General features: G+C 43.4%; 1 protein-coding gene across 1 annotated transcript; it reads left to right on the top strand.

The window, feature by feature from the left end:
* Positions 1 to 583: 583 nt before the first annotated feature.
* On the top strand, positions 584 to 19885 carry LOC125939887 (U1 small nuclear ribonucleoprotein 70 kDa-like). Its single transcript, XM_049655395.1, has 6 exons — positions 584 to 683; positions 8244 to 8339; positions 13102 to 13290; positions 16436 to 16552; positions 18318 to 18431; positions 19761 to 19885. Exons 1-6 carry the CDS (start codon positions 584 to 586, stop codon positions 19880 to 19882), a joined length of 738 nt encoding a protein of 245 aa, XP_049511352.1. The 3' UTR covers positions 19883 to 19885.
* Positions 19886 to 25469: the final 5584 nt, after the last annotated feature.

Raw genomic sequence — 25469 nt, 5'->3', positions numbered from 1 at the left:
CAACGGATCGCGGAACGCAATTCGAGTCTGCCCTATTCGGGAACATCACGCGGCTCCTAGGAATCATGCGCATCAGAACCACGGCCTACCATCCCATCAGCAACGGTATGGTGGAAAGGTTTCATCGCCAACTAAAGACTAGCCTGACGGCAGCTTCAAGTCACAGTTGGGTAGAGGCGCTACCCCTGGTTTTATTGGGAATTAGGACTGGCTCTGAAAGCGGACATTGGCTGCTGCTCGGCTGAACTCGTATACGGCTCAACACTTCGCCTTCCGGGGGAGTTTGTCGCTGACAGTAAAAACGCAAACGCCCAGGCCAACAACGATTACGCCCTGCGACTGCGGGACATTATGAGCAAGCTACGCGCTGTCCCTCCGCGTCTGCCAGCACCACGGCTTGTCCACGTCCACAGTGATCTCTCCTCCTGCTCTCACGTGTTTGTAAGGCACGACGCCGTACAGCGTCCACTCCAGCCCCCGTATGATGGGCCGTTCAAGGTGGTGAAACGAGGAGAAAAGCACATCACGATCGACCGAGGTGGCCGTCACGACGTGGTTTCGCTTGACCGCGTAAAACCAGCGCATGTGGACAGCAGCAGTGAATTGCGTTCGTCAGCTCGAGTTCTACAGCCACAAGGACTACCAGCAGAACAGACTGAACCGGCTCAACCAGTCGTCGAAAGGTTCACATGGAGTGGACGGCGCACAAGACCTCCGTTGCGAATGAACTTATGAACCGCAGCTCATTGTGGACTCATCCACTAGGGGGGGAGTATTGTAGCGCCACGAAACGGCGCTTCCGTAGGCAATGCCAAGAGCGCATGCGCGAGGACACGTCACTTTTCTTAAGAGCTTCGGAGTGAATAAAAGTTCAGTTGTTGTTTGGGATGCGTGTTGCCTGTACTCGCTTGGCTCAGCCTTGCAGCGTGTCCCAACAACCCCAACGGCATCACGACTGTATTCATATACGCAGTCGCCCTTGCCGGAAGATCGCTCGAGTTGCTGGGATGGTGTACGAGGCTAGATAGATAGATAGATAGATAGATAGATAGATTAGATAGATAGATATGATAGATAGATAGATAGATAGATAGATAGATAGATAGATAGATAGATAGATAGATAGATAGATAGATAGATAGATAGATAGATAGAGTCCGCCATCCCTGTGTTTTCGCGGCTAAGATCGCTTCGAGGTGAGCGCCGGCATGAAAATCAGTTCGCTCGCTGCGAGTTTCTGCGCCCATCAAGTGAGAGGTGTTCACATTTGCTTTTGCGCGCGTGATTAGTAATTTGCTAATGACTGACTACATTTGCTGTGAGGTCAATGCACGCTTTCAAAAACAAGTTGCAACACACGTTTATAATATTATGCTTCGGCGTTTTCTCTACACCTGTACCGCCGAATGAGCAGGTTTGTGGCGACATGCGGTGAAGGCCCAACATGTTTTGGCTCACGAAGGTCAAAGAAATGTTATTTGTGGAGAAGGCAAGATGTAAATAGTATAAAAGACGTAGAAGTAGGCTGATGCTCCAAGAAGATTGACAGGGTTACGCACTGTTGTTTCTGTCGGCATCGCATGCTCCTGTCACTTCTTCTATATTGTCTAAGAGTTGTTTCTTAAGGCGTGCACCAACTCACCCAAGAATGCACAGTTATAGAGTGCACAGTCATTGTTTTTCTTTTAGCCTTATTTTTATGGAGTATGATGACGACAACAAGGTTCTAGAGGGATGTGGGCGGCAAGCAAGCTCACATCCCCGGCATTGTTTAACGGGCCGCCGCCGATGTTTTCAATGTCACTGAGGCCAGGCTGATAAGATTGTGCCTAAAATATCAGTTTATTTGGTAGCGGAACCAGTTGGACGCTGGTTGGCGCAGGTGGAACAAGCCAGCAGAAAAAATGAAGGCGCTAGTACTGCTAAACGTCGTGGTTGCACTGGCAGTAGTAAGAGTTAGCTATGGTAAGTGTACACATCACTTGATGGTCATTCGTTTTAGCGTTCGTGAAAAATTATAACCGACTACGTCCTGCATTCGCAGCACATGCTGTACTTGCTTAGATTTCAAAAGGAAGAATATGTACGTATATTTTTATGCGTTTCTGAAATCCCGAGAAACCAAGTTGAAAAAGGTTTTTCAAATCACGAACGTAACGACAAAATAGAAGGGGTCCTTGTCTTCTAATAGTGAGATTCGAATCTTGCAGTTCTGACAGTTGAAGGCCTCACGTGCCGAGTACAGTCCTTTGGGCGATAGTTACATGGTGCCATTTTATTGATCTTCTTTTGTTCAAACTGCGCGTTTTGAGCTAGATATGCAGTAAGGACATGCGTCTAGCGTTTTCGGAAGTGACTCAGGGCTTACGAGATGGAAGGCGCGAAAGACACAATTGGGAAAATGTCATTGGGAGAACATGGTCAAAGCTAAACGGAATTATGCATGCTACTAACACGTGCAGCGCCCTTACTCGAGAGATCCGCACACAGCAACATCTGAGCACCTCGCCACAATATGGTGATCGCAGCTTTACCGAGTCAACGTCACTTTTTCATTTGAGTTGCTGGTTCGCCGCTTGTGGCATAACTAGGTCCCGATGTACAAAGTATGAACACATTTCTTGTGTGAGACGAACAATGCAAACACAGGCAGAGACCCATAGTACAAAGTCTCAACGATTTCCGTCGTGTTCTTGGGAACTGGATTGCTGAAAGTCTGGCAGTCAACGTAGCTCACTGGCAAATGCAGGTTCTTGGATATCGATAATCTTTCTTTGTCCTCTAAAATAATGGAAACGTTCACTGAGTCCTTGCATCACAAGTTGCTCCGTCCACTGAGCATCCCTTAGCAATAATGCAAAGCTATTGGCAGCAGAGTTACATTTAGATTTAAGAGCACGTGTTAAGCTACCTTCTTTGCTTAAGTAGGACAGATGTTCACAGGAAGATAGCGATATGAATTCATTAACAGTGTTGCAGCAAATGATGTATTGAACTAGAGCACGACATTTAGACAATGTAACTTGTCTGCGCCCAGGCGAAGACAAGTCCTTCGTCCAAACACTGGCTCCAGAGCTCCAGCTTCTAACATCCCTTGTCCTACCACTGATGATTACTTGTTCGATGTAGGTGCGTTGCAGGAAGCAGTACTTATTGTGTGTTTGTTTTCTCCGCGAACTTCAAGCAACATTTCTTGCATTGCTGCTGTGACTAGCCATTGCAGGTTATCGTAGGCAGTCTGAACCCTGTAGGGAATGTCAGCGCAGTATTATGCCGAGCAATCGGAAATGAGACTGAATTTTAGCAATTTGGGCCCAAGTCTTGCCGCAGCAATGTTACAATGTGCGTGAGAATCCCTGCCACAAATCTAACGCAGTAAGCGTGTCATAAAAATGAATATTTACTGCAGGCGCTAATTATGGCTTAAGGTTTATAATTTTTCACTCTGAATGTTTCATTGACACCACATTCAGTACCTGCGAACGTTGATCTCGCAAACGCAATATCTGTGGTATGGGAGCCCATTTTATATACATATTGGGTAACAAATTTGAAGGTTTACAACCACGGCAAAGCGAGCTAATCTGACCATATTAGCTTGCGCTCCGCACTGCCTCTTCCACAGATAATGACCTACAACAAGCGCACGGTACCTATTCTAAGTTGAATGATTAAAATATTCATGCAATAATATACTTTTGTTCGAAATATTTTTGTTTGTTTGCTGGCGGAACCACCATAACGCATTGCACGTCAGACTGACTTTGCATATTCGGGATGGATGCAATATTGACATTCACTTGTTGAACAAATGGAATTGGAAATAAGCAAGATATCCCAGTTCTCTTACATGAGCAGTAGGAATGCTAGAATGCATTGATTCGTTAGTTGTCATTAAAAATCGAAGATAAAACATTCGCTTTTTGGATGCATCAATTGTACCTGAGAAATGATGGGCACTGAATCTCTTACCCTCACAGGCATTCAGACTCCAAGAAAGCTTGCCATAGGAATGTAATGCAGACATAACGGAACAAAACTGGTTTTTGTCGGATACCTGGTCTCTTCACTGGAGCCAGTAGTCAGACACAGCAATACTAGACGAACTAGCTGGACATTAAGGAAACAAACTATTGCTGACAGATTTTTTTTACAGCACGTAGGATCAATCAAGATATGTTACCTGGAGGAATGGGAGGAGGTCTACTTGGTGGCGGTGGCACAGGTAATGCTCACGTTTAGCGCCAATATCCAGAGAAATGTGTAAACTGGGCTAAGAGAGTCTGGTTGATTAGCTCACTTTGTCGGCATTCACAGCAGTACGTGAGTAACAATACAGGACGGTGGCTATTTAAGCTTCTAAATTTTTATCTAGAATATTTGCTACTTTTCCGACAACATTTGTTTTGCCACGTCATGTGAAGCTTGGATCGCGGTGGGTTGCGTAAAAAGGGTTGCTTCTGCGATGTTTTCATGTTTTTCTTCCGAGTGCCCATTTATTAAGAGTGGTTCCATGTACGAGCCCGAAAAAGAAAACGTAAGTGGTGCGACGAAGAAAACTATCAGAAAGAGTTCAGGCTAATAGTCATTAGAAAGTAAACACGTTAGGCTTGTCGAAACAAAGGAACAGCTAAACACGTCTTTCATATTTTCAACCGTGGCTTCCGAGATTCGCACGCTGGCAGGTCTTGCTCCGGCCGTCCCATTCGCGTGGTTAGGGCGTAATATAGGTAGTCTGCGTGGCTGGTTCCATCTACTCATAACGGTGCTGGCACCCAAGGGCTTTTCATGCGTAGAGGAGGCTATCGCGCGCTCCGGTGCGGTTGCTACGGCTCTTATGATGGGAGAAAAACAGGATAATTTTGCACTGCTATATGTTCTCTTGGTGATTAAAAAATTACGGTTGAACACGCACGAGAGGCAAGGTCCACGCTGGCGGGTATTTATTCTGAAATTCGTTGACTTTTTTTTTTGCGCACACATACACTGCCACTACATACACGTGGGTATGTAGAAGCGGTATATCTCCGCAAGAGCTCGTCGTGAGATGTCTAGAATGTACGAAGGGCCACCAACCAGCCCCTTTCATCGATATTTTGAACAGCGTATCCAATGTTGGCTTTGTTAGCGAGCGAACAAACCTAACTCGCAAAAATAGGAGTGCCACTTCAGAGGCAAATATTTAAGGTGAAGTCTTCACCTGAATGAAACCCAATGAATATTTGATCTAAGGTGCAGCATGCTTTAAAAAAACGTTTCGTTGTGGATTACAGAAAAATTTGGAGGAAGCTTAAGCTTCGCCTTTAAGAGTGGAACGCGATAGTATTCAAAGATTCCCGACTGCTTGTCAAGCTTCCCGGCAACTGCAGCTTTCTATTTTTCTTCTCAAGCTTCGCCTTTACGCACGGCTGCTGAGGAGGCGAGCGTCATCTGGATGGTGTTTTTGTAGGGAATCAACCGGGGCGCGCCGTTATATTGGTGGTCAAAATGCTGGCAAAGGGGTTTGTGTTTGAGTTTCCGCGTAAGAGAATTATGTTTTCTGGCATAATGAAAATTACAATCCAACGCTATCGCGTCTGCAGGTTGCGGTTAGGTCGTCTTTTACGATATTTCTGTAGCATTTTACTTTGATAAATTCAAATAGTTCCATAACACCTCTATGCCACGCGGAGGGCCTGCGTGGTCGGGGTGGTTCGGGATTATTTTCTCGGCCGCGGACGCCGGCGCCGACATCCGACACCGACGACGGATTTTTTGTGACACAGGGCCTTTAATGCTATTGCGTTAAAAAATCCGTGTGTTTTACGGTGTGTGTTTTCGTGCCATTGCCTGCTGCGCGTCACAGTTTTAAGGCTGGATGAGCGTGAAATTGGGCGCGAAGCGTGAAATGATAAAGTATGCGATTATTTACGTGTTTATTTTCGTAATATTGTTGCTGCCCAAGCAGGCATTATCTTATTTATGAACAGTATGATTGAAATGTTAATTACACCGAACAAAACATCGCGCGTGTTGCGTATCATCTGCGTGTCTGCTTATGGAGTGTTTATTATATTTACTTTAGGAAAATGATTTATGAATACCTTACCGGGCATTCAGGAAGGCAATCGGTAAGGGGAAAACCACGGTTACATCAGAATAAAACAAGCGTTATGCGATGAGGCAAAAAAAAAAAAAAAAAACTCACCAGCCCTTCCCCTGTCGAGAAAATGGGGGTAGGCGAAGCTTGTCGTGTGTGTATCTGACCTTAGTGGTGATTTTATTTCTTTCTCTTTGTCCATCTTTCTTTTTCTCACTCTTTCGCTCGCTTCCTTTCTCTCTCTCTGTATTTCTTTCTCTTTCTCTCTTTCTATATCTCTTTCTTCCTTTCTCTCTCTTTTTTTTGGGGGTTTCTCTGACCTTCGTGGTGATTTTCTTTCTTTCTCTCGCTCTTTCTTTTTCTGTATCTCTTCTTTTCTCTCTCTCTCTCTCTCTTTATTTCTTTCTCTCTTTCTATATCATGTAACAGAATTATGTTTTATCGTACATTCAAATTACAATCCGACGCTATCATGTCTGTAGGTTGTATGAGTTGTATTTACAATTTTTTCTGGCGAATTTTACTTTGAAAAATTATATTTTTGTTCACTAACGCCTTGCGTCAAGTGGAGGGCCTATATGGTCGGAGTGGTTCGGGGTGAATTTCTCCGCCACGGACGCCCATGCTTACTCCGGCGCCGGTGCTGACACCAACGCCGGATTTTCTGCGACACGGGGCCCTTAACTAAAAGAGAGGCAGTTACGCACGTTCAGATGTCGCGCAGTCCGCCTTCTACGGTCGCCTACACGTAAGCCGGGGCCTTCGCCTAAAAGCGCCATCCAGGGGCGGGCGGGTGCGCGCACCGCATTACATTTTTTGGTTGGCGAGCGCAGTGACTACGATGGCCGGAGCTAGACCTGGCAGCGCAAGCGATCTCGGAGGAGATCGCTTGCGCTCATCTGGACATCGCTCTGATCTGGACTCCAGCACATCAAGGACTACCCCAGGCAACGAAATGGCTCATGCCGCTGCTCGAGGATTCACGGACCGAGTGGACGGAAATGTGGGCCTTACCTTAGAAGCCAATGACTCCCAACAACAGATCAATAAAGACGCACTCATCACATTCCATGAAATTTGCACACATTACAAACACCAACGCCTAACGTATCCACCTCTCTCTGTGTCGAGCACACGCCAGACAGAAATATTGTGGCGCCAACTGCAAACTCGCACTTTTCTTACCCCACGCACTTTGCACTTATTCTTTCCCGACACATACCCGACACCCAAGTGTCGCTTCTGCCCTGTCCAGACAGCAGATCTCTCCCATATCATGTGGAAATGCCCCATCAAATATCCCCCTCGCAACTTCAAAGCATTAATTAGTAGCGAGGAGCTGTAGGAGACTGCCCTGCGCAGCTCCGATCCCGCCCTGCAGGACCGAGTCCTGAGGTGGGCTGAGGAGGTAGCGGAGGCCTACCACGACTGCTAGGCGGACGTCTGGCAGCAGAAGGTGCTAAGACTGGAGCACACAGGCCTCCCTCTCTCCCCTCCGGCCCCTCCCCTTTCTTAAAAAGGGAAATAAAAGTTCATTCATTCATCTCGGAGGACATGTTGAAATAATAAAAAGGTGTATACAGAAATTCCAAATATCCAAATTCCGAAGAATCTCTAACCTTCAAAGGAAACTCCAAAAACCTTCAAGAAACTCTCAGACAGGGGAACAATAAACCAAGCTACATACACTCTTAACTTGAGTCGGCTTTATTGCACGATACCCTGCTTCTTACACAAGTGACGACTTTAATAAGGCGTTGTCTTTCGGATGTTCAACTCTTTAGTTTGGCTTGTATATGATTTTACAGATCATAGGAACTATTTTCAGATAAATTCAAGTAGGGGAGGAGGCCGCTATGAAAGTCACCAAAATTTATGCCTGACACGCACAAAAGCTGCAAGAAAGCAACGTAGGCTGTGAACATATCTGTTTTCAGCTATATAAAAATACATTGCAACAAAAATAAAAAAAAGTTTACAACGCTTCTAGCGGTGTTTACTTATCAGGCCACCGCATGTTGTATGTACTTGGTCAGGATACTTCATGTCTAGAACAAGCTCAACCTTCTTCCAGGTCATGACATGACATCAGCGTGACATCAGCTAGAATAACTGAAGATTTTTTTTCGGTTGCTTATTGCCCTTTTTTATGCCCGTCAAACAGAAGGCCTTGAACTGCTGGGCAGAATTTTGCCAGGTGCAGGTGGTGCTGCAGGCTACGACACGTCCGGTCCTGACTATGGGATTGGACGAGGTGGAGGTTAGTAGCAATCCTACTATGGCGTAAAAAACAACAAAGTTACTGCTTGAGTTACGCGAAATGGCCTTTCAGACAATCCTGAACTCACAAATTATTGCACGTGAGTGTGATTACCATTTGCTTAAGAAATTCTAAACCCTGCGAACAAATAAACAGTAAATCCCAAGACGTGATGCACTTTAGGAAGTTTTACAAATAGAGAGGCTAGGAACGGAGAGAGCCTTTATGTAGTGCTTTCTTTTCACCTTCCTATTTATGAAGTGCAAAAGTGAGGCACATGTTTCCTACATTTATTAAAACAAACATCTTGATAGGGCTCATTGCTACATTTCTGAACGTTTATTACATGTTCCGAGAAGTATAACAAAAAGCAAGACCTCAATAGCCATTTCTTCAGGTATAGTGTATCCTCTAAGACATTTACGAGAACCCGAGCATTCATTTTCAATTAAAAGGATATTGCAGGATTTGTAGTTCATAGGCGCTTTGGGTCCTGTTTTGACGCCAGTCTAATAGCTTTACTTTGAGACGTACAAACTTTTCTTCGTTTTGTATTAATATTTGCTTGCTTGTCAGATAGGCTCGACTTGATCGCTGTGCCGAAACAGAGCGATGAATTAGCGTTAGCCTGTACGTTCATTGATATCGCACAATGCATAAGACGCGGATGAAGAGGAGTACCTGACAAAGAAGGAAAACACAAAGTGACACGAAGCGCAAACTTCCAACTGGTTTATTATAAGATCAAGTCACATATTCTACTGAACACAACGATGCATAGTCACTAGTGAGCAAGTGGGGAATCGAATCAACAAATCCTCTTGAATTGAGTCCTCACAATGAATGATTGAATGAGTGCCAAAATGGGAAAATTTATTCATTCAAAAGCGTGGAGCACGTTTATCTAATAGGACTTATTATGAATCATGTAAAATAGAACACTCTAGAAGCTATGAATTAAAATGAGATTTAATTTTCTGTTGGTAAATTTCATTAGTTCCTGGCAAAGTTTAATGACAACCTATTGAGTCATAATTTTAAAATAACAAATGTGTTGCGCTTTCACGAAATGGCTCGGTATTGCATTAGAAAGGCTGCAATGAAACGAGTGTATGCAAATGTTGTTTCTTCCATATTATAACGAATGAATTACAATATAAATAATTTGCGTGAAAGGTCTACCACTAAAATAAATAATCGCATTATTGATTGCGCGCTTTCATAAAAGAGAAAGGGACAACCTTTCTTTGTAAGCATTTGAGACTTAAAGTTTATATAGCCCTTATTTCCTTGAGAGTTAATTTAACTATGTACATGGGATCAGAGGAGCGTTTACTTGGAGCTTTGGCTCGTCGATACACCCAGAGGCGCACCGTTTCAAGACACTTCGTTGTTTCTAAAAGCTTTGAATGTAAAACATCAAACGTGTTTTAAATTCTGCACCAGATCCGAGGTGAAAAAAATCAATAAATCGCAGTGCTGGCCTTCATCAGCAAACGTACATGTAAAGGTCAGATGGGGAGAAAAATTTCAGACTTGGGCTTGGTGCTATCAGAAAGCTTAGAGTAACTTGTTATTACTGCCTATCATATGGTTTTGATTGTGTTTTGATTATGGTGCGTCATTCATTTAGCATTTGGTAAACTTTCGATGGAATGACTTAGACTGAAAGCGGAATTTGTCGGCACATTTCAACAAAACCGTTCTTCTGGATATCAAGAACGCGTTCAATGCCAGAATTAGACTTGATGTTATATTGAAGAATACTGATTCCTGGCGTACCATATCGAATCGCTCTTACCAGTCTTAAAGGGCACACTAAAGAGGAAAATGATTTGAACTGGGTTGGTAAATTACCATTCCACGATACCAAAATGGCCACTCTTACTGAGAGAAGATGCATGCTTATTCAGACAAGTCTCAAGAACGAAAGGTGGATGGCGATGACGCTTTCAATTTCCCGCACCAGCTTAGCGGGACGTCAAGGATTTTGACGCCATGTGCTCGGGCATAGTTTAGCTTTTGTCGATGAAGACGGACTACATTGTTATTTAAAAGAGCCAAAGAGTGAGCGCAGAAAGTTTCAATAATATCTACTGAACCACAACGGCTGGAATGCGAAGAAATAATTTGCGACCCGTGACGTCATGCAGACGTAGCTACGGTGAAGTTTAGGTGAAAAATTAGAAAATGAACTTTGATCGTCATTTTCTCTTCCAATAACCAACCCACATCCGTGATATCCTCGAAAATATAGTTCAAGAATGCTTTATCAAAATAAACTAATTTCCTTGTTTAACTTTAGTGTTTCTTTAAGTCAACTTACAACATCGACAGGTTTAGCGCATTATCTGCAAATTCAACCGAACGCCGCTGTGTGTTAAAGCTATATTAACTGCAATTATGGGGTTTTATGTGCTGAAACCACGAACTGATTAGGCACGCCATAGTCTGGGGCAGCGGAATAAGTTTGACCACCTGTTATTTTGTTATTGTGCACCAAATGCATGGCACAGGAGCGTTTTTGCATTCCGTCCACATAGAAATGCGGCTGCCATGGAAGGGATCAAACCCAGGACCTCGTTTTCAGCAACGCAGCGCCATAGGCATTGAACTACCACGCGGCTATTTCAAGCATATGGTCAGCCAGGAAGTTTGACGAAGAAAGTCGGTGGTCGGATAATGAAAACATGCTACAATGGGGCTGTTCATGCTCGGCTTGCATTTTAGATGGCTTTATTAAATACACGAAAAGCAAATAAGTTAAGAGAACTGTGCTGCATTTTAGAGGCGCCAATGAAATTAGGTGGCTTAAAAATGGACATGGCCTATAGCTGCAGAATAAAACGTATTTGTAGGGTGCCAACGTTTGAAAAAAAAAGTGAAAATAATGAAACTAAATATTTCATAACATATTCAATTGCAATCCCTTATTTCTGCAATAAATAAGCAGTCTAGACTGGCTACGAGGCTTAGGGAAATGTAATACTTTACTGTCAGTTTTCATAACCTGATATACCTCATAATGAAGCATTGAATGCAAGATGTTACAACATGATACAAGATACATAACCAGTCCGCGGGACATCAGAGGGCGTCGTCGTCTTCTGTATTGTCCTCAGCGTTGTCTCGAGCATTGCTTGGTAACAATATCTAAAGACTTTTCAACAAACTACAGTAAAGAGCACTCATTCATATTTCACGCTCTCAACACAATGATGTAGCTTCGAAGTTTGGTATTTCTTTTTGCTACGTACTTGGTGAACTCTGTGCAGGTCACTATGAAGTCCTAACAAGTATTACATGTTTTCCCAACATTTGAAGCTAAAACTCGCACTCTAAATTCGAAAGTCACTGTAATTATTTCTTTGATACGCAGCAAATTTAATTCTCAAACGTAGTGCTACTTGCTGGCGATAGTACTTTCCTTTGCGAATGAGTTTCGGTATTAAAGTTTCTCGACTCTAACTTTAAACGTGCTACGAGTCACCGAAAGATGGCGCTTCTGAAGGCGACACTAACCAAGTGTTTTTATTTGGCACGTGCTCCATGGACACCAACTACTAGGCGGACTTGGCTTTTTTTTTCTTTTTTTTTTCAGAGCGCCAAGTGAAACCGTGACATATCGGTTGAATGAGTACGCTTGCTGAAGGTCAAGCAGGTCTAGGTGGCAACGCCAAACAAGGCGCCAACCCTCGGCAAAGTGTTGTTCGAGTATTTCCGAATGCTTTTTTTCGGGAAAGCTTGTTTCTTCTTGAAGTTTCTGCTTGCAGTCTACGTAAGTCTGTTAGGTCTCTTCATTCTACACCATTCTCGTGATGAAGAAACAATGGATCAATGGTAGTGCGTGATATGTAGGGCAAACGGGGCATGCAATAAGTAGTCATGTATATTGCGTTGCGTGCCCAGTTTGCCCTACATACCACGTATTACCATTGATGCATCGTTTCTTTGTCACGAAAATGATTTAGACTTAACAGACCGAACTGACCTTCGTAAACTGCAAGCACAAACACTAATGGGCTTTCCCGAAAAAGAGCATTCAGAAATGCTCGAACGGAACTTTGCCGAGAGTTGGCGCCTTGTTTGGCGTTGCCACGGAGACCTGCTCGACCTTCAGCAAGCGTACTCATTCAACCGATATATCACGGTTTCACTTGGCCCTCTGAAAAAAAAAGAAAAAAAAAAGCGAAGTCAAGCTACAGATGCACAGTACGTTTGTGGGAGTTTTTTAACTGCTTTGAAGGAAGTGGCCACACATAAGCGGGAAATGAGAAGACCGTACTTAGGTATCTCAATTTTCTCTGGGAACTGCATAGTAGATCACAATTTTACGTCAACGATTTTGCTCAACCTAATTATGCATGTTTGCGCAATCTTACAAGAAAGTAATTGTGGAGCGTTTCCCAGGCCGAACGTGAATTTTCATGGAAAACGCACATCAAGAAAAACTAGCGCGGGCCATTCATTACCAACATAGCCGACATTATGAAAAACTAGTGTGCGGGAAAATTAAGGAATCTTCGCTACTAATCTTGCGCGTCTAAGAAAACAAGACTCCGCTCATACTACTGCTTGCCTGTTCGGTACTTTACAAATGCAAAGTTACTATTCGAGCAGGAAAAAAGCTTTCTTAAGCGCGTATTCAGTAGCTCCTCAAGGGGCACTGAATATCTCTAGTTTTTTTACTGCAGAAACATGGTCTGGCAATTGCGACAAATGATTTTTCATTCGAGCTTAATGTCCTTCTTTTTCGGCACAGGCGCGATAGGCGGAGGCGGTAATCTTGGTGCAGTAACCGACAGTGATGACGATGACAACAGTCGAGGCCTCTCAAGGAGCTCCCGCCGAGGACGCCCCGGCAGGCTAGGTACCGATCGTGCTGGTTGGAGCAGGGAGGTAAGGGACAGGAGCGAAGAAAGGGAGGAACGCCGAGAACGAAGACGACAGGGTATGTGCCACGCATTTTCGGCAACAATTGCAATTGAAGAACGATTTGCTTTAACATTTTGGAGAACCCTAAACTACGGCACGAATAAAAACCACGCAAACAACTATACTAATTTTCAACCATTGCGCAATTTGCTTGGACCCTGAGAAATTTTAACACGAAGGCGTGTTATGCCGGGCCCCTCCGCAAATATATCCCAAAGGCGTACGTCAGAAATTTATCACCACACAAATCCGCAAGATACGGATAGTTTGCCTTTTTACTCCTGCCTAAGGGTTAGGAAAGTAGGCATTGAAAAGTTACAAACGTTTTCTTTAATAAAGGAATTGTGCTAGCTTGATGACGTATATTTGATGTAATGAGGATATCTAGGTATTATCTGTTTTATCACTGAGTAATTTCGTATCCAACATGGTCGGCAGAATGAACACCTATGAGGAACCAGCGCTGGCCAGGAGGCACTGCGGCCGTTTGAGCACGCAAAAAAAAAAAAAAAATGTGCGGACACTGTCCTGCAGGGAGGTTATGAAAATATCGCGAAAGCTCCAACAGTAACATGCGCGCGCATGTTATCAACGCTTGATTCTGACCGACGCATCCTGCCAAGTTCGGTCCAAGGCCACTGGCATGGCTAGTAGCGCATGCGCTTTTAGATTGTAGCACTCCGGTGCATAGCCTGGCCTGAAACTAGACACATGCACCTCAAGATTAGCGGTGAATTTGCTGATGCGAAATAGCATCACGTGTTTCCTGAAAATTGTTTCCTCCGCTCGCCAGGCTGTGTGTTACAGCGCTGCCGTTGGTATGTGAAGTTTCAGCGCTGGTTTCCAATAAGGGTAGTAAAGATGGCATTGCTTGCAAGTGTCTTGAGGTCTAACTCAGTAGGTGTCTACGCGCTATGGCGTTCCTGGCTCATTTTTCGAAGGCGATCCCCGACAACCATTTCATCTCGGTGGCACTGCGGCGTATTATGCAGTTTTCACGCGTCTGCTCACCTTTCAACTGTGTATAGGCGTACTCGCGCTATTACGAGTAAAGTCTAATGACTTAGTCTTACCACATGTGTGCTCGCTGTGACATCAGGTATATCTATGACGCCGGTTAGCCTCCCGGGTGCTGTTTATGCAGCGTAGCAGCACAGGCCTTGCGCGCTTGGCATTGCAATCATTGTTTCGCCCTTTGAGCGAAACTGTAATTGACTACAGTGTACGGTTATGAACTTGTTTTTGTGAATGTGCAAGGAAACTGCCCACAGCGTCTTAGAATACACGTTTCACTTTCGTGCTGTGACCGACTCCTCTAAAAGGGAGATAAACCATTTTTTAAGGAACCACACTGCAAGCGAAACCCAGGAAGTAGTCTAAGTTCAATCTCCGTCTGTTGCTTTCCACGTGTTATTTACGACGCCGATGATGGTTGTTTTTGTTTGCCTTACAAAATGCTGTCTTAAAACAGAGATGAGCCTAAAGTGGATGGATAAGAAACCATGGTGAGACACTTGGGTATAGTGACATGATTCTTCTTTTTGTCATGAACAATAGGCGATGTGCTACCCGGTTCTGCCTTGAAGGGGTATGCATCAGCATGCCAAGCATAAAATAATTGTTGCTATCCTTTATTAGGTCCTGTGAGGTTGGAATAGGTTCACTGCAAAAGAGGGAAATATGTAAATAAGTAATAAGCACAGAGGACAAAATCAAGTGCTAGGTCGTGATAGAGGCGAATGAAAAATGTACAGTTGAACTCAGCCACGGTGTGAGAAAGAACAGCAAACAAAGAGGAATAATCGGAGTAATAATGCCCGCATCGGTTGGTTGCGCGGCTGCACTTGATTTCATCAGTACCGTGTCAAGTACACGACGTAACAGAGAAACATATTGTAGCGTAATTTATGCAGCCTTGGTTAGAATATATATATATATATATATATATATATATATATATATATATATAGAGAGAGAGAGAGAGAGAGAGAGTGAGAGAAAGACGTTTAATGAGTCAATCATAAAAAATAGAAAAGTGTACATGTATGAAAAGGCAACCCCAGTGGTCTTTCCGGTGAGGTGCCTAGATTAGGTCAATGGTTTTGCTTCTTATCAGAAGCAGAACCATTGGCCTAATCTATCCATAGATATATAGGATAGGTTATTTTTTTCATGACAACCTCAGGCAGCTTGATTCAAATTTTTTTTCTCCTCTGGTGTTCGAATAGTGAAATTTCCGATTTGAATACGAAAATTCGTGAAAAGTTATCTTCCAATGCCCATTCTGACTACTGAAATACTGACTATGTTTAAATTTTTAAGCAACGTGGAATACCTTTGGTTTTCACTATTGCTGAAAATAAGTCCTATTTGCATTATTTGATGCATACACGCATAATAATTTCAAATGGGTGTGCACGTATGGCATTCCCAACTGCGCGTGCGGTCAACTGGGGAGCGTATAAAACAGGGAACTTTGAAACATTTCTTATAACCTCCTTGTCTAAAAAAGATACCATCTTTCTCCTCATAACGCTGCAGTGATGTTAATAAGAGAAGAGAATAACACGTCGCCACATACACGTAGATTGCCGTTCTCGTTGAAGGAGTTAGCACTGCACCTTGGTTTAAAGAAATTCATTCGCGATGAGATTGGGCGAAGTAAAATATTGGTTTTCCCGAGCGGTGACAACCAATTGACTGAGTGTGTAAAGGCGAGGTGTTCTTATTGAATGACTAATAGTTATTGCACAGAGGTCGACCGCTGCAAACATTCGCCCAGAAAGTGGTGCGTCTCAGCAGCAGCGGTGCTACAGAAGAATCATCTGGAAAAGTACACGCTTTCAGCGGTATTTGTCCCCCAAGGCACCAACAACTGTGGAATGGAAAGAGATACTTGATGATTTAGAATAGCGTATTCTCGAAATGAGTACAAATGGGCTCAGTGAGTACTTACGCTATAGGCTTTTTCGATTCACATTCTAAATATCGAATATTTGCACACGCATACCATTTAACCGCTGCGTGCATGGTAATATGGTTTTATTAACGGTATAGTTTTAATATGTCTTGTGAGGACTACCACTCCATAATTAGTCCGTCGTTCGGTGAACTTGAGGCTCATCAGAAAAGGCTGATATTACGTCATTCACCTTTCGCAGAGCGGCAGAGGGGACGAGAAGAGCGCCTGCGGGAAAGAGAAGAAAATAGGCGGGAACGGCAGGGACGGAGGCGTCTGTCGAATAGAAGGCGAAACTCTGAGGAAGAAGAAGGAGCCGGTGAGTGGTGGCGCGCATGCAAATTCGGGCACTACGTGCGCAATAAAATGCAATACTAGACTCAGTGCATGCACACCTTGAGAGCCTACTACAGTTTTATTCCATGTGCGTCACCTCCTAAGTATTGTTCATTTTATGTGCCTGATTCCTGTCAAGGTCTTAAACAGTCCTAATTTAGCGGCTAAACTACGAAAGAAGTGTTTAAAAATGTACTGAACGTAACACGTATGTGTGGTTATATCGGACGGCCAGGCACTCGGCACGGAATGGGTGTCGCCATGTATTGTCGCCACGTGTTGTTATAGGCACAAAAAAAATGGAAATGCGTTATTCACCCTCCACCGTGGCTTAGCAGCTATGGTGTTTGTGCTGTTAAGCACGAGGTCACGGTATCAAGTCCTGGCCGCAGCCGCCGCATTTCGATCGAAGTGAAATGCGAAGTGAAATGCAATACACGTGTCGCGTGTATTGTTAAAGACCCCTTGGTGGTTACAATTATTCCGGAGTCCCCCATTACGGCGTGCCTCATAATGAAATCGTGGTTTTGGCACGTAAAACGTCAGAATTTAGTTAATTTCAAAATGTGTTAATCGATATGAATATACATGCAAAACTACAGTGAATCCAGTTAATTTTCTGATTGGAGACGCCGCAGAACGCGCTTGTTATGCATCCCATAATAATGGCAACTATTGGTGAGGCAGGAAGGAATGGTACTTCAAACCTGATCGCAAAATAGCTGTTTAAGGCCTCATGTTAAGGCGTAAATGGCTTTCTGTGGGGTTAAATACTCTATCGTAATTGCATTACCCTAAGCCAAAAGGGAGCAGGACCGGGAACCGCGCTTCATCGTCCCGCATCTGTATGGTGTGGTGAATTGGACTAGTAATTCGTGGCACTTATTCTTATCTACATGGCTATACACTGTCAAATGCAACAACACAAAACTCGACTTGCATGACCATTCCCCTCAATTCTCCAATATATAACCATGTGCTGCAAAGATTGTAATTAAGATGGTAACCTAATCATTATTTAAAATTTTATGAGCTAATTCTTTTAGTTTATTTGGCACTGATGTCTGCCTTAGCAGGTATCATATTTGTTTATGATATTGTTTATGAGGGCAAATAAGCAAATGTTGTAAAAGCCAATTGAAGAAAAGTTCGCTTTGAAAGAAACAAAAATGTGGGCGCGCAATTTTCTAGAAGGAGCAGCGTTGAATTGAAGAGCACAACAAAAGACGCAGGAAAACAAACAAATTCACAAACAGAGAAAGATGCAGAAGTCTAAAGCAGGGTTCATTGGAATAATGCGGTACTTGGAATACAAGAGTAAAACTACAAAACGTAGAGACAACAAATGCATAAATATTGAATGATATTGCTAAGCGTGTCGCGGAACTTGTCGCGATTAGTTTTGCCGAATACAAATGGTATGAATCGCCGTAAGTACTAGGCAGAAAAAGAAACAACACTATTTCGTAGTGTATTACGGTGCAAGTTCATCTGCAAAGGCTTAATTCGAATACACTGTGTAAGGTTTATGAAGCCCAGAAAAGTAGCTGACGCACACACTCTATGCCTCCGAAGATGCGTGTGCGCTTTCGCGTGGGTCTCCGTTCTTTCTCCCTTGTCGCTACATCAATACTGAATTCCTCGCTTTAGTGAGAATGCACTGAAAACTTTTTGCTCATGTACTTAAATGCTCGGCAAATGTTTCATATACACGTGCTTTTATTGATTTTCTTCCTTGGCCATCGTAGCGACACGCAGGAACAAGGCCACGCTTGGCCTCAGCGCAATCGGCGCGGGCTTGTCTGCCATCAACACCATCGGAACATTTACTGCCCTTAGCAGACTTGGTGGTTTAGGAGGCGGTGAGTGTCAGAAATACTTCCCAAGTAGATGTGCACCTTCTGTAGAAAACATGAAAAGTAGTGTGGAAGTGGACAAGCAGTTTTCTTTGGCCGTCGCCTTGTATGGCACCGTTTTCTCGCGGATGCTCGACGTGACGACGACGTTGAGACTATTATTTCCGCGACGCGGTCTTCTTAGGAGAGTAATCAACGAGGGGAGTTGGGGTAGTTGGTGATGATGCAATTGTTCTGACAAGGTCGTCGTGACTCACTTGAAATCTTCGGCATTAAAGAAATAACTTTTAAAGCTGCTTTGTTGCGGTTCACGAGCTTGTCATGGTTGCGATGACAATTAGAAATGAAGAAGAAAATGATTTGGGGCCGGCTTTTCTGTGTCAATAACCTATCAACAATAATCAGTTTTAACAGCGATTAGTTAGGAACAATATATAATCGCACCTGAGCTGATATAACTTGGGGTGACTTCTGTTTGTCAATAACGTAGCGAACGACAGTTATCAGCTTTAATAATGATGATTTATGCATAAAATATATTCCTACCTGAACTGCGTGAAGGTTCTATTTAGATGTAAGGTACTCAAGAGGCAACCTTACCTACAAGCAGTATAACTATATTAGTTGTGTGCGTCATTCGGTGTTTTCTTTGTTTCGTATTATTTGAGCAACAAGCATGAGCATATCTGAATTGCAAAGTACGATTTTGTACTGTGCTTATTGTTTCGTACAAAGGCTCAGATGTGCCCACTGCAGCTGCGCCTTCAGGTGATCGCAGATGTGAAATGTCTAGATATGGGGTCGCATTAAAAACAAATGTTTAGTTTAATGAAACGTTCAATATCGCGATTGGCTGACAGCTACTGTGAGCAGTTTGAACATTTGAGAATATTTCTGAGTGCTACAGAAAATTTTTGAATGCGGGTATCAGCCTAAGATTTTAGCCAACTTGATAAAGAGAATGATTATCCATCTCAAGCCACGCAAACGTCTTCAGGGTTCATTAAAGAGCTTCTCTCTTTCTACCCATATCACAACAATGCAACTCTATGAACTTAAATAACGTAAAATGCGGTATTCGTGTAGAACTCGAAGCGGGACTGCTACAGTCTGCGTTAAGCTCTTTTTTTAAGATGATGACACAGAATTTCTCAATGTCAAGCTGTTGGCCCCATTGCTGAATAAGCGCAAAAGTTGTAATTTGGGATGCTAGAAATGAAGACATGGCAAAAAAATTACAGAAAATAGCACTTCCCAGGCTTATTTTTATCAACCGAATGATCACTTTCTCGTTCTATTCTTGCTTTGGCATAGAACTGACACCTAAGTTTGCAGGAAACCGTGTAGGAGGACTTGGCGGCGGGATGCTTGGTGGCAACCGATGCACGACGTGCAATCGAAAGAGACGCTCCATTCCAGTGAAGGTTGACTTCCCACAAGCCCCGAAGAACTTCTGAGACACACAGGTATCAACATAAATAGGTTCGCTACAGGGACAATCTTTGGTTCATGATATTTGTAAAAACGCGTTGCGCCAGACAACTTTTACAACGGTTGAAACTCGCACGCCGCCGCGGTAACATGCTTAGTACTCTGCCAAGGCACTACATATTCTGAGCCCTGCCAAAATAGAAGTGCGAGGTCAACGTTTCTCTTCAAGCTAAACCGCTGGCTAGGTCGCACTAAAATTTCACACCAGTGCAGTCTTTCGCGATGGGTATTAATACCATGTTTCCGTTTATACTTGCCAATTTCATATGCGATAAGATCTTGTAACTGTTTGCGGTGTGGCCACTAAAAAATATGCAAGTGCGACGGACAGTAGGAATCAATCTTATGCATAGTATTTTGCAGGTAACTGGCTATCCGACGTTGTTAAAGGTTCTGCAAAGGCTTCACAGGTGGATCAACTTTGTTGTGTAAGGCGAGCAATTGTTTGAGTTACGCGAGAGTGTGTGCGACAATAGCAACAAGGCGACGGCGACATTGTGAGCAACAGAGTGACGGCATGGCTTTACGACTGATTTTTTTTTACCTTGGCAAAGACAGGCTACGTTCGTTGTGCCGCACACGTCATGACATCATTCGTGTGCAATGTTTCTTTATGTAGTACACAGTTCACTGGCTACGCCGAAGTGGAAACAACTTCCCAACTTGAAATTCTTTACACGTGGAGAAGTGCATTACGCGTAGAAACAAAACAAAAGAGTATAATATGTCAATTTAATCTTCTGAAGACAAAAAAGTACATATCCAAATATGTTGGTGAGTGATCTGCGGGAGCAATCAGTCTGTAGTGCTGACTAACATAGTATTAATGTGGCTTTAGTTCCGGCATACGAAGTACTGGGAATGCGTGACAGTATTATGACATGGTATGCTAACTCTGAGCATGTGATTAGACTAAGTGATATGAAAGGAAGCGGTTGTGGTGCAATGCGCGTTCAATACATTATTATTGGGTGATATTTAGTGAAAGTGACAGTGGTGCTACAGTTCTCGGCGAGCATCGAGCTGAAGAACATTATGACTGGATTTCATGCTGATTTTACTGCAAGTGCGATGGTGTTGCACACAATGAAGCGAGCTGAACGGTTCCGCTCCGCTGCAACCTTTTTGCTAAGTCGGACGTGACCGGGGTCCCAGATTTTTGAAGCGTGTTCCAGGTTATGGCAGTCATAAGTGATGTATTATCATCATCATCATCATCGGCCTATATTTATGTACTCTGCAGGACGAAGGTCTCTCCGTGCGATCTCTGTCTTGCGCTAGCTGATTCAAACTTGCGCCTGCAGATTTCCTAACTTCATAACCCCCACCCAGCTTTATGCAGTCCTCGACTGCAGTTCTCCTTCTCTTGGTGTCCATTCTGTAACTCTAATGGCCCACCGGTTATCCATCCTACGCATTACATTGTTTACCATTGCATGTCAGTGTAGAATATCGGCTATCCCAGTTCGCTCGCTGATCCACACCGCTCTCTTCCTGTCTCTTAACGTTAGGCCTAGCATTTTCGTTCCATCGCTTTGTGCGATCCTTAACTTGTTCTCGAGCTTCCTTGTTAACCTCCGAGTTTATGCTCCATATGTTAGCACCATCATTATGCAACGATTGTACACTTTATTTTTCAGCGACAGTGGTTAGCTCCCAGTCAGGATTTGGCAAAGCCGGCGGTATGCACTCCAACCCAATTTTATTACTCTGTACATTTCCTACTCATGATCAGGGTCCCTTGTGAGTAATTGACCTTGATAAACGTACTCCTTTACAGACTCTAGAGGTTGGCTGGCGATCCTGAATTCTTGTCCTCTTGTTAAGCTATTAAACGTTATCTTTCTCTTGTGCATAATATTCTTCAACCCCACTCTTACACTTTCTCGGTTAAGGCCATCAATCATTTAATTCGTCCTCATTGTTGCTGAATAGGACAATGTCATCTGCAAACCGAAGGTTGCTGATATATTCGCCGTTGATCCTCACTCCTAAACTATCCCAGCCTAAGAGCTTGAATACTTCTTCTAAGCATGCAGTAAATAACATCGGAGAGATTGTGTCTCCTTGCCAGACGCCATTCTTGAAAGGTAACTTTATACTTTTCTTATGGAGAACCAATGTAGCTCGGGAATCTTTGTAGATATTTCCCAAGATATTCACGTATGCCTCCTGTATTCCTTGAATATGCAATGCCTCTATGACTGCTGGTATCTCTACTGAATCAAATGTCTTTTCATAATCTATGAAAGCCATGTAGACAGGTTTATTGCACTCGGCAGATTTCTCGATTACCTGATCGATGACATGGATATGATCCATCGTAGAATATCCATCCCTGAAGCCAGCCTGTTCTCTTGGTTGGCTGAAGTCAAGTGTTGCCCTGATTCTATTGGAAATTATCTTGGTGAATAAGTTATACAATACTGAAAGCAAGCTAATGGGTCTATAATTCTTCAATTCTTTAACGTCTCCCTTCTCATGGATAAGTATAATGTTGGCGTTCTTCCAGTTCTCTGGTACACTTGAAGTTGTGAGGCATTGCGTGTAAAGGGCCGCAAGCTTTTCAAGCATGATATCTCTCTCTCTTTTGCTAAATCTACTGTTATTCCATCTTCTCTGGCTGCTCTCCCCCCCCCCCCCCTCTCATGTCTTGCAAGGCCCTTCTAACCTCATCGCTAGTTATAGAAAGAGCCTCTATATCCTGTTCATCACTACTTCGAATGAAAGTAGCCTGGCTGCTCTGGATACTGTAATTATCAGTATAGAACTCTTCCGCTGCTTTTACAATGTCATCAAAATTGATGATGATATTACCCTGCTTATCTTTCAGTAAATACATCTTACCTTGTCCTATGCCAAGTTTTCTTTTCGCTGATTTCATGTTGCGTCCATATTTTACTGCTTCCTCAACCTTTTCCACGTTATAATTTCGGATATCGCTTACTTTCTTTTTATTGATCAGTTTCGGCAGTTCAGCGAATTCTATCTGATCTCTCGAGTTTGACACTTCCATGTTTTGCCGTTTCTTTATTAGGTCCTTTGTTACTTGGGAGAGCTTACCTACGGGTTGCCTTGGTGCTGTACCTCCCACTTTAATTGCAGCTTGTGAGATCAGCCTAGTGACGGTTTCATTCATTACCTCTATGTTAACTTCATCTTCGTGTTCTTATGCTGCATATTTGTTTGCGAGCACAGCCTGAATTGGTCTGTTTTTACCCTTACTGCATCTAGGTTGGTCTATTTCTACTTCAGTAATTTTACTCTTTCTCTCTTCAAATTGAGAGAAATTGCAGACCTCACTAACCTATGGTCACTGCACTTTACCCTACCTAACCCTTCTACATTCTGCACTATGCTGGGATTGGCAGAGAGTATAAAATCGATTTTGTTTCTTGTTTCTCCATAGGGCTTTTCCAGGTCCACTTCCTATCATAATGACATCTTATAGGCAGTTAGAGAATTGATTGAAATAATATTAAGTGAATAAGTAGGACGGGGGGATATATTGTGAAAGAGTCTTATTGAGTCGCATTTGGCTACGTTCAATTTCATATTCCACATTTTGCACCATGTCGCGATGATATTAAAGTTAGTACAGTAATTAGCACTCTCGGAGTCAAAAAAAAAGGATAAGAAAATAAGAATCAAGTTTTCTTGTTATCACATGTTTTCACTACAGATTGCTCAATAGGAAAGGAAATCTAAGAGACATAGAATAGATTGGGATCTCCTGTGCAATGCAAACGTTAAAGTGGATAAGAAGATTATATGCAGCAGTAAGAGAGGAAAGAAGTAGTGCATGTTTAAAAATACAAAAATATACAATACCTACAAATACAACAATATGATTATATATATATAACTTGAAATCAATAATAAAAAATGAAAAATAAAAATAAAAATGAAGCACGCCTAATATTTATGCACATGCATGAGCCCAAATACAGAAAAAGAAATCCACATAGGTGCACAGTTTAACTGCATATTTACATTGGGAGCACTGAATAGTAAAAAAAAAGGAAAATTGTGGAACAAACTATTATTTTGATTTCGAGGCGTATAATAGAAATTATTTGAGTCCTGGGTAAATCAATTTGCTTTTATAAGTTTATTAGAAATTGTACCATTTCACAATGTAATGGCTGAAAAGTGAATGGTTTGTTTGCTCTAGTTAGTGCGACCTTTTTATAAAATTACGGTTAGTGCTAACCTTATAGAGTTGGTATTTGCTAGAGAAGATATTGTTACGGGGAGGCTGACACAGCGGGAAAACGTATTTACAATATATTTATAAGGCGATGAAGCGCTGAACCATATGGCCGAGAGCGCGCCAGATCGAAAATGTCGTCTTCATCAACGCTCCTCTTGAGGAATAGTGCCGTGACGTGACCCCCGGCCCCTGAAGCACCGTCACGGTGCTTGTTGTGGTATGGGCGAGGGGTAAGTTTTAAGGCGGGATACGTAGACAACGTCTGTAGGTTGTGAGATGGAGAGACAGGAAGACTCGAGCGAGCTAATCTCGTAAGTAAGGTTGGTTACATGCCTTAAGACACGGTAGGGTCCGGAGTAGCAGGAAAGCAATTTTTCGGACAGTCCAACACGCCGAGTTGCAGTCCATAGATGCACAAAGGCACCCGGACTGTAGATAAAGTCGCAATGACGGGAGTCATAGCGGTGCTTCTGGTGGCCTTGCGATGTAGTAAGGCGAAGGCGAGCTTTTGGCGTGCCTCGTCAGCTTTGGAAATGGCATCGCGGTCGTACTCAATGGGGAAATAGACTGCATCGGGGATGATAGTGTCAAAAGGTAACTTTGGTTACCTTTCGACACTATCACGGTTTTACGGCTAAACAGAAGATAAAAGGGTGAAAACCAACGGTATCATGACGGTAATAATTGTAGGCAAATGCAAGGAAGGGCAACGCAACGTCCCACTCTTGATGGACAGAAATGACATACAAAGAAAGCATGTCAGTTAGCGTCTGGTTGAAGCGTTCTGTCAAGCCGTTGGTTTGCGGGTGGTAAGCCGTCATAAATTTGTGTTTTGTCGCGCAGGAACGGAGCAAGTCATCGATAACTCTGGAGAGAAAGTAGCTGCCATGGTCAGTGAGGAGTTGACAAGGGGTTCCGTGATGTAAGATGATATTGTGAAGCAGGAAATCAGCGACGTCCGTAGCACAACTGGTAGGGAGGGCGTGTGTAATTGCGTATCGGGCGGTGTGGTCCGTAGCAACGGCCATCCATCTGCTTCCAGAAGTAGAGGCAGGGAAAGAACCGAGGAGGTCAAGGCCAACTCGGAATAAGGGGTCAGACGAGACGTCAAGGGGCTGAAGGAGGCCAGCAGGAGGCATTGGTGGTTTCTTTCGGCGTTGGCACGGTTTGCAAGCAGCAACGTAGCGACGAACGGAGTGGTAAAGACCGGGCCACAAGAAGCGACGCCGAACGTGATCATAGGTCCGGGAAACTCCAAGGTGACCAGGGGTCGGGGCGTCATGGAGCTGGCCGAGAACGCTCAAGCACAGATGCGTAGGAATGACAAGCTACAGCTCGCG

Source organism: Dermacentor silvarum, chromosome 9, assembly GCF_013339745.2.
Source record: "Dermacentor silvarum isolate Dsil-2018 chromosome 9, BIME_Dsil_1.4, whole genome shotgun sequence".
Classification (NCBI taxonomy): Eukaryota; Metazoa; Arthropoda; class Arachnida; order Ixodida; family Ixodidae; genus Dermacentor; species Dermacentor silvarum.
This window is presented reverse-complemented; position numbering and strand designations above follow the sequence as displayed.

Excerpts from the sequence above, each read along its gene's own strand:
- LOC125939887 (XM_049655395.1), top strand. The coding sequence starts at position 584 with ATGTGGACAGCAGCAGTGAATTGCGTTCGTCAGCTCGAGTTCTACAGC. Across the intron at positions 8,340-13,101 it reads TGGGATTGGACGAGGTGGAG|GCGCGATAGGCGGAGGCGGT; the intron begins GTTAGTAGCAAT and ends TTTTCGGCACAG. Across the intron at positions 18,432-19,760 it reads ACTTGGTGGTTTAGGAGGCG|GAAACCGTGTAGGAGGACTT; the intron begins GTGAGTGTCAGA and ends CTAAGTTTGCAG.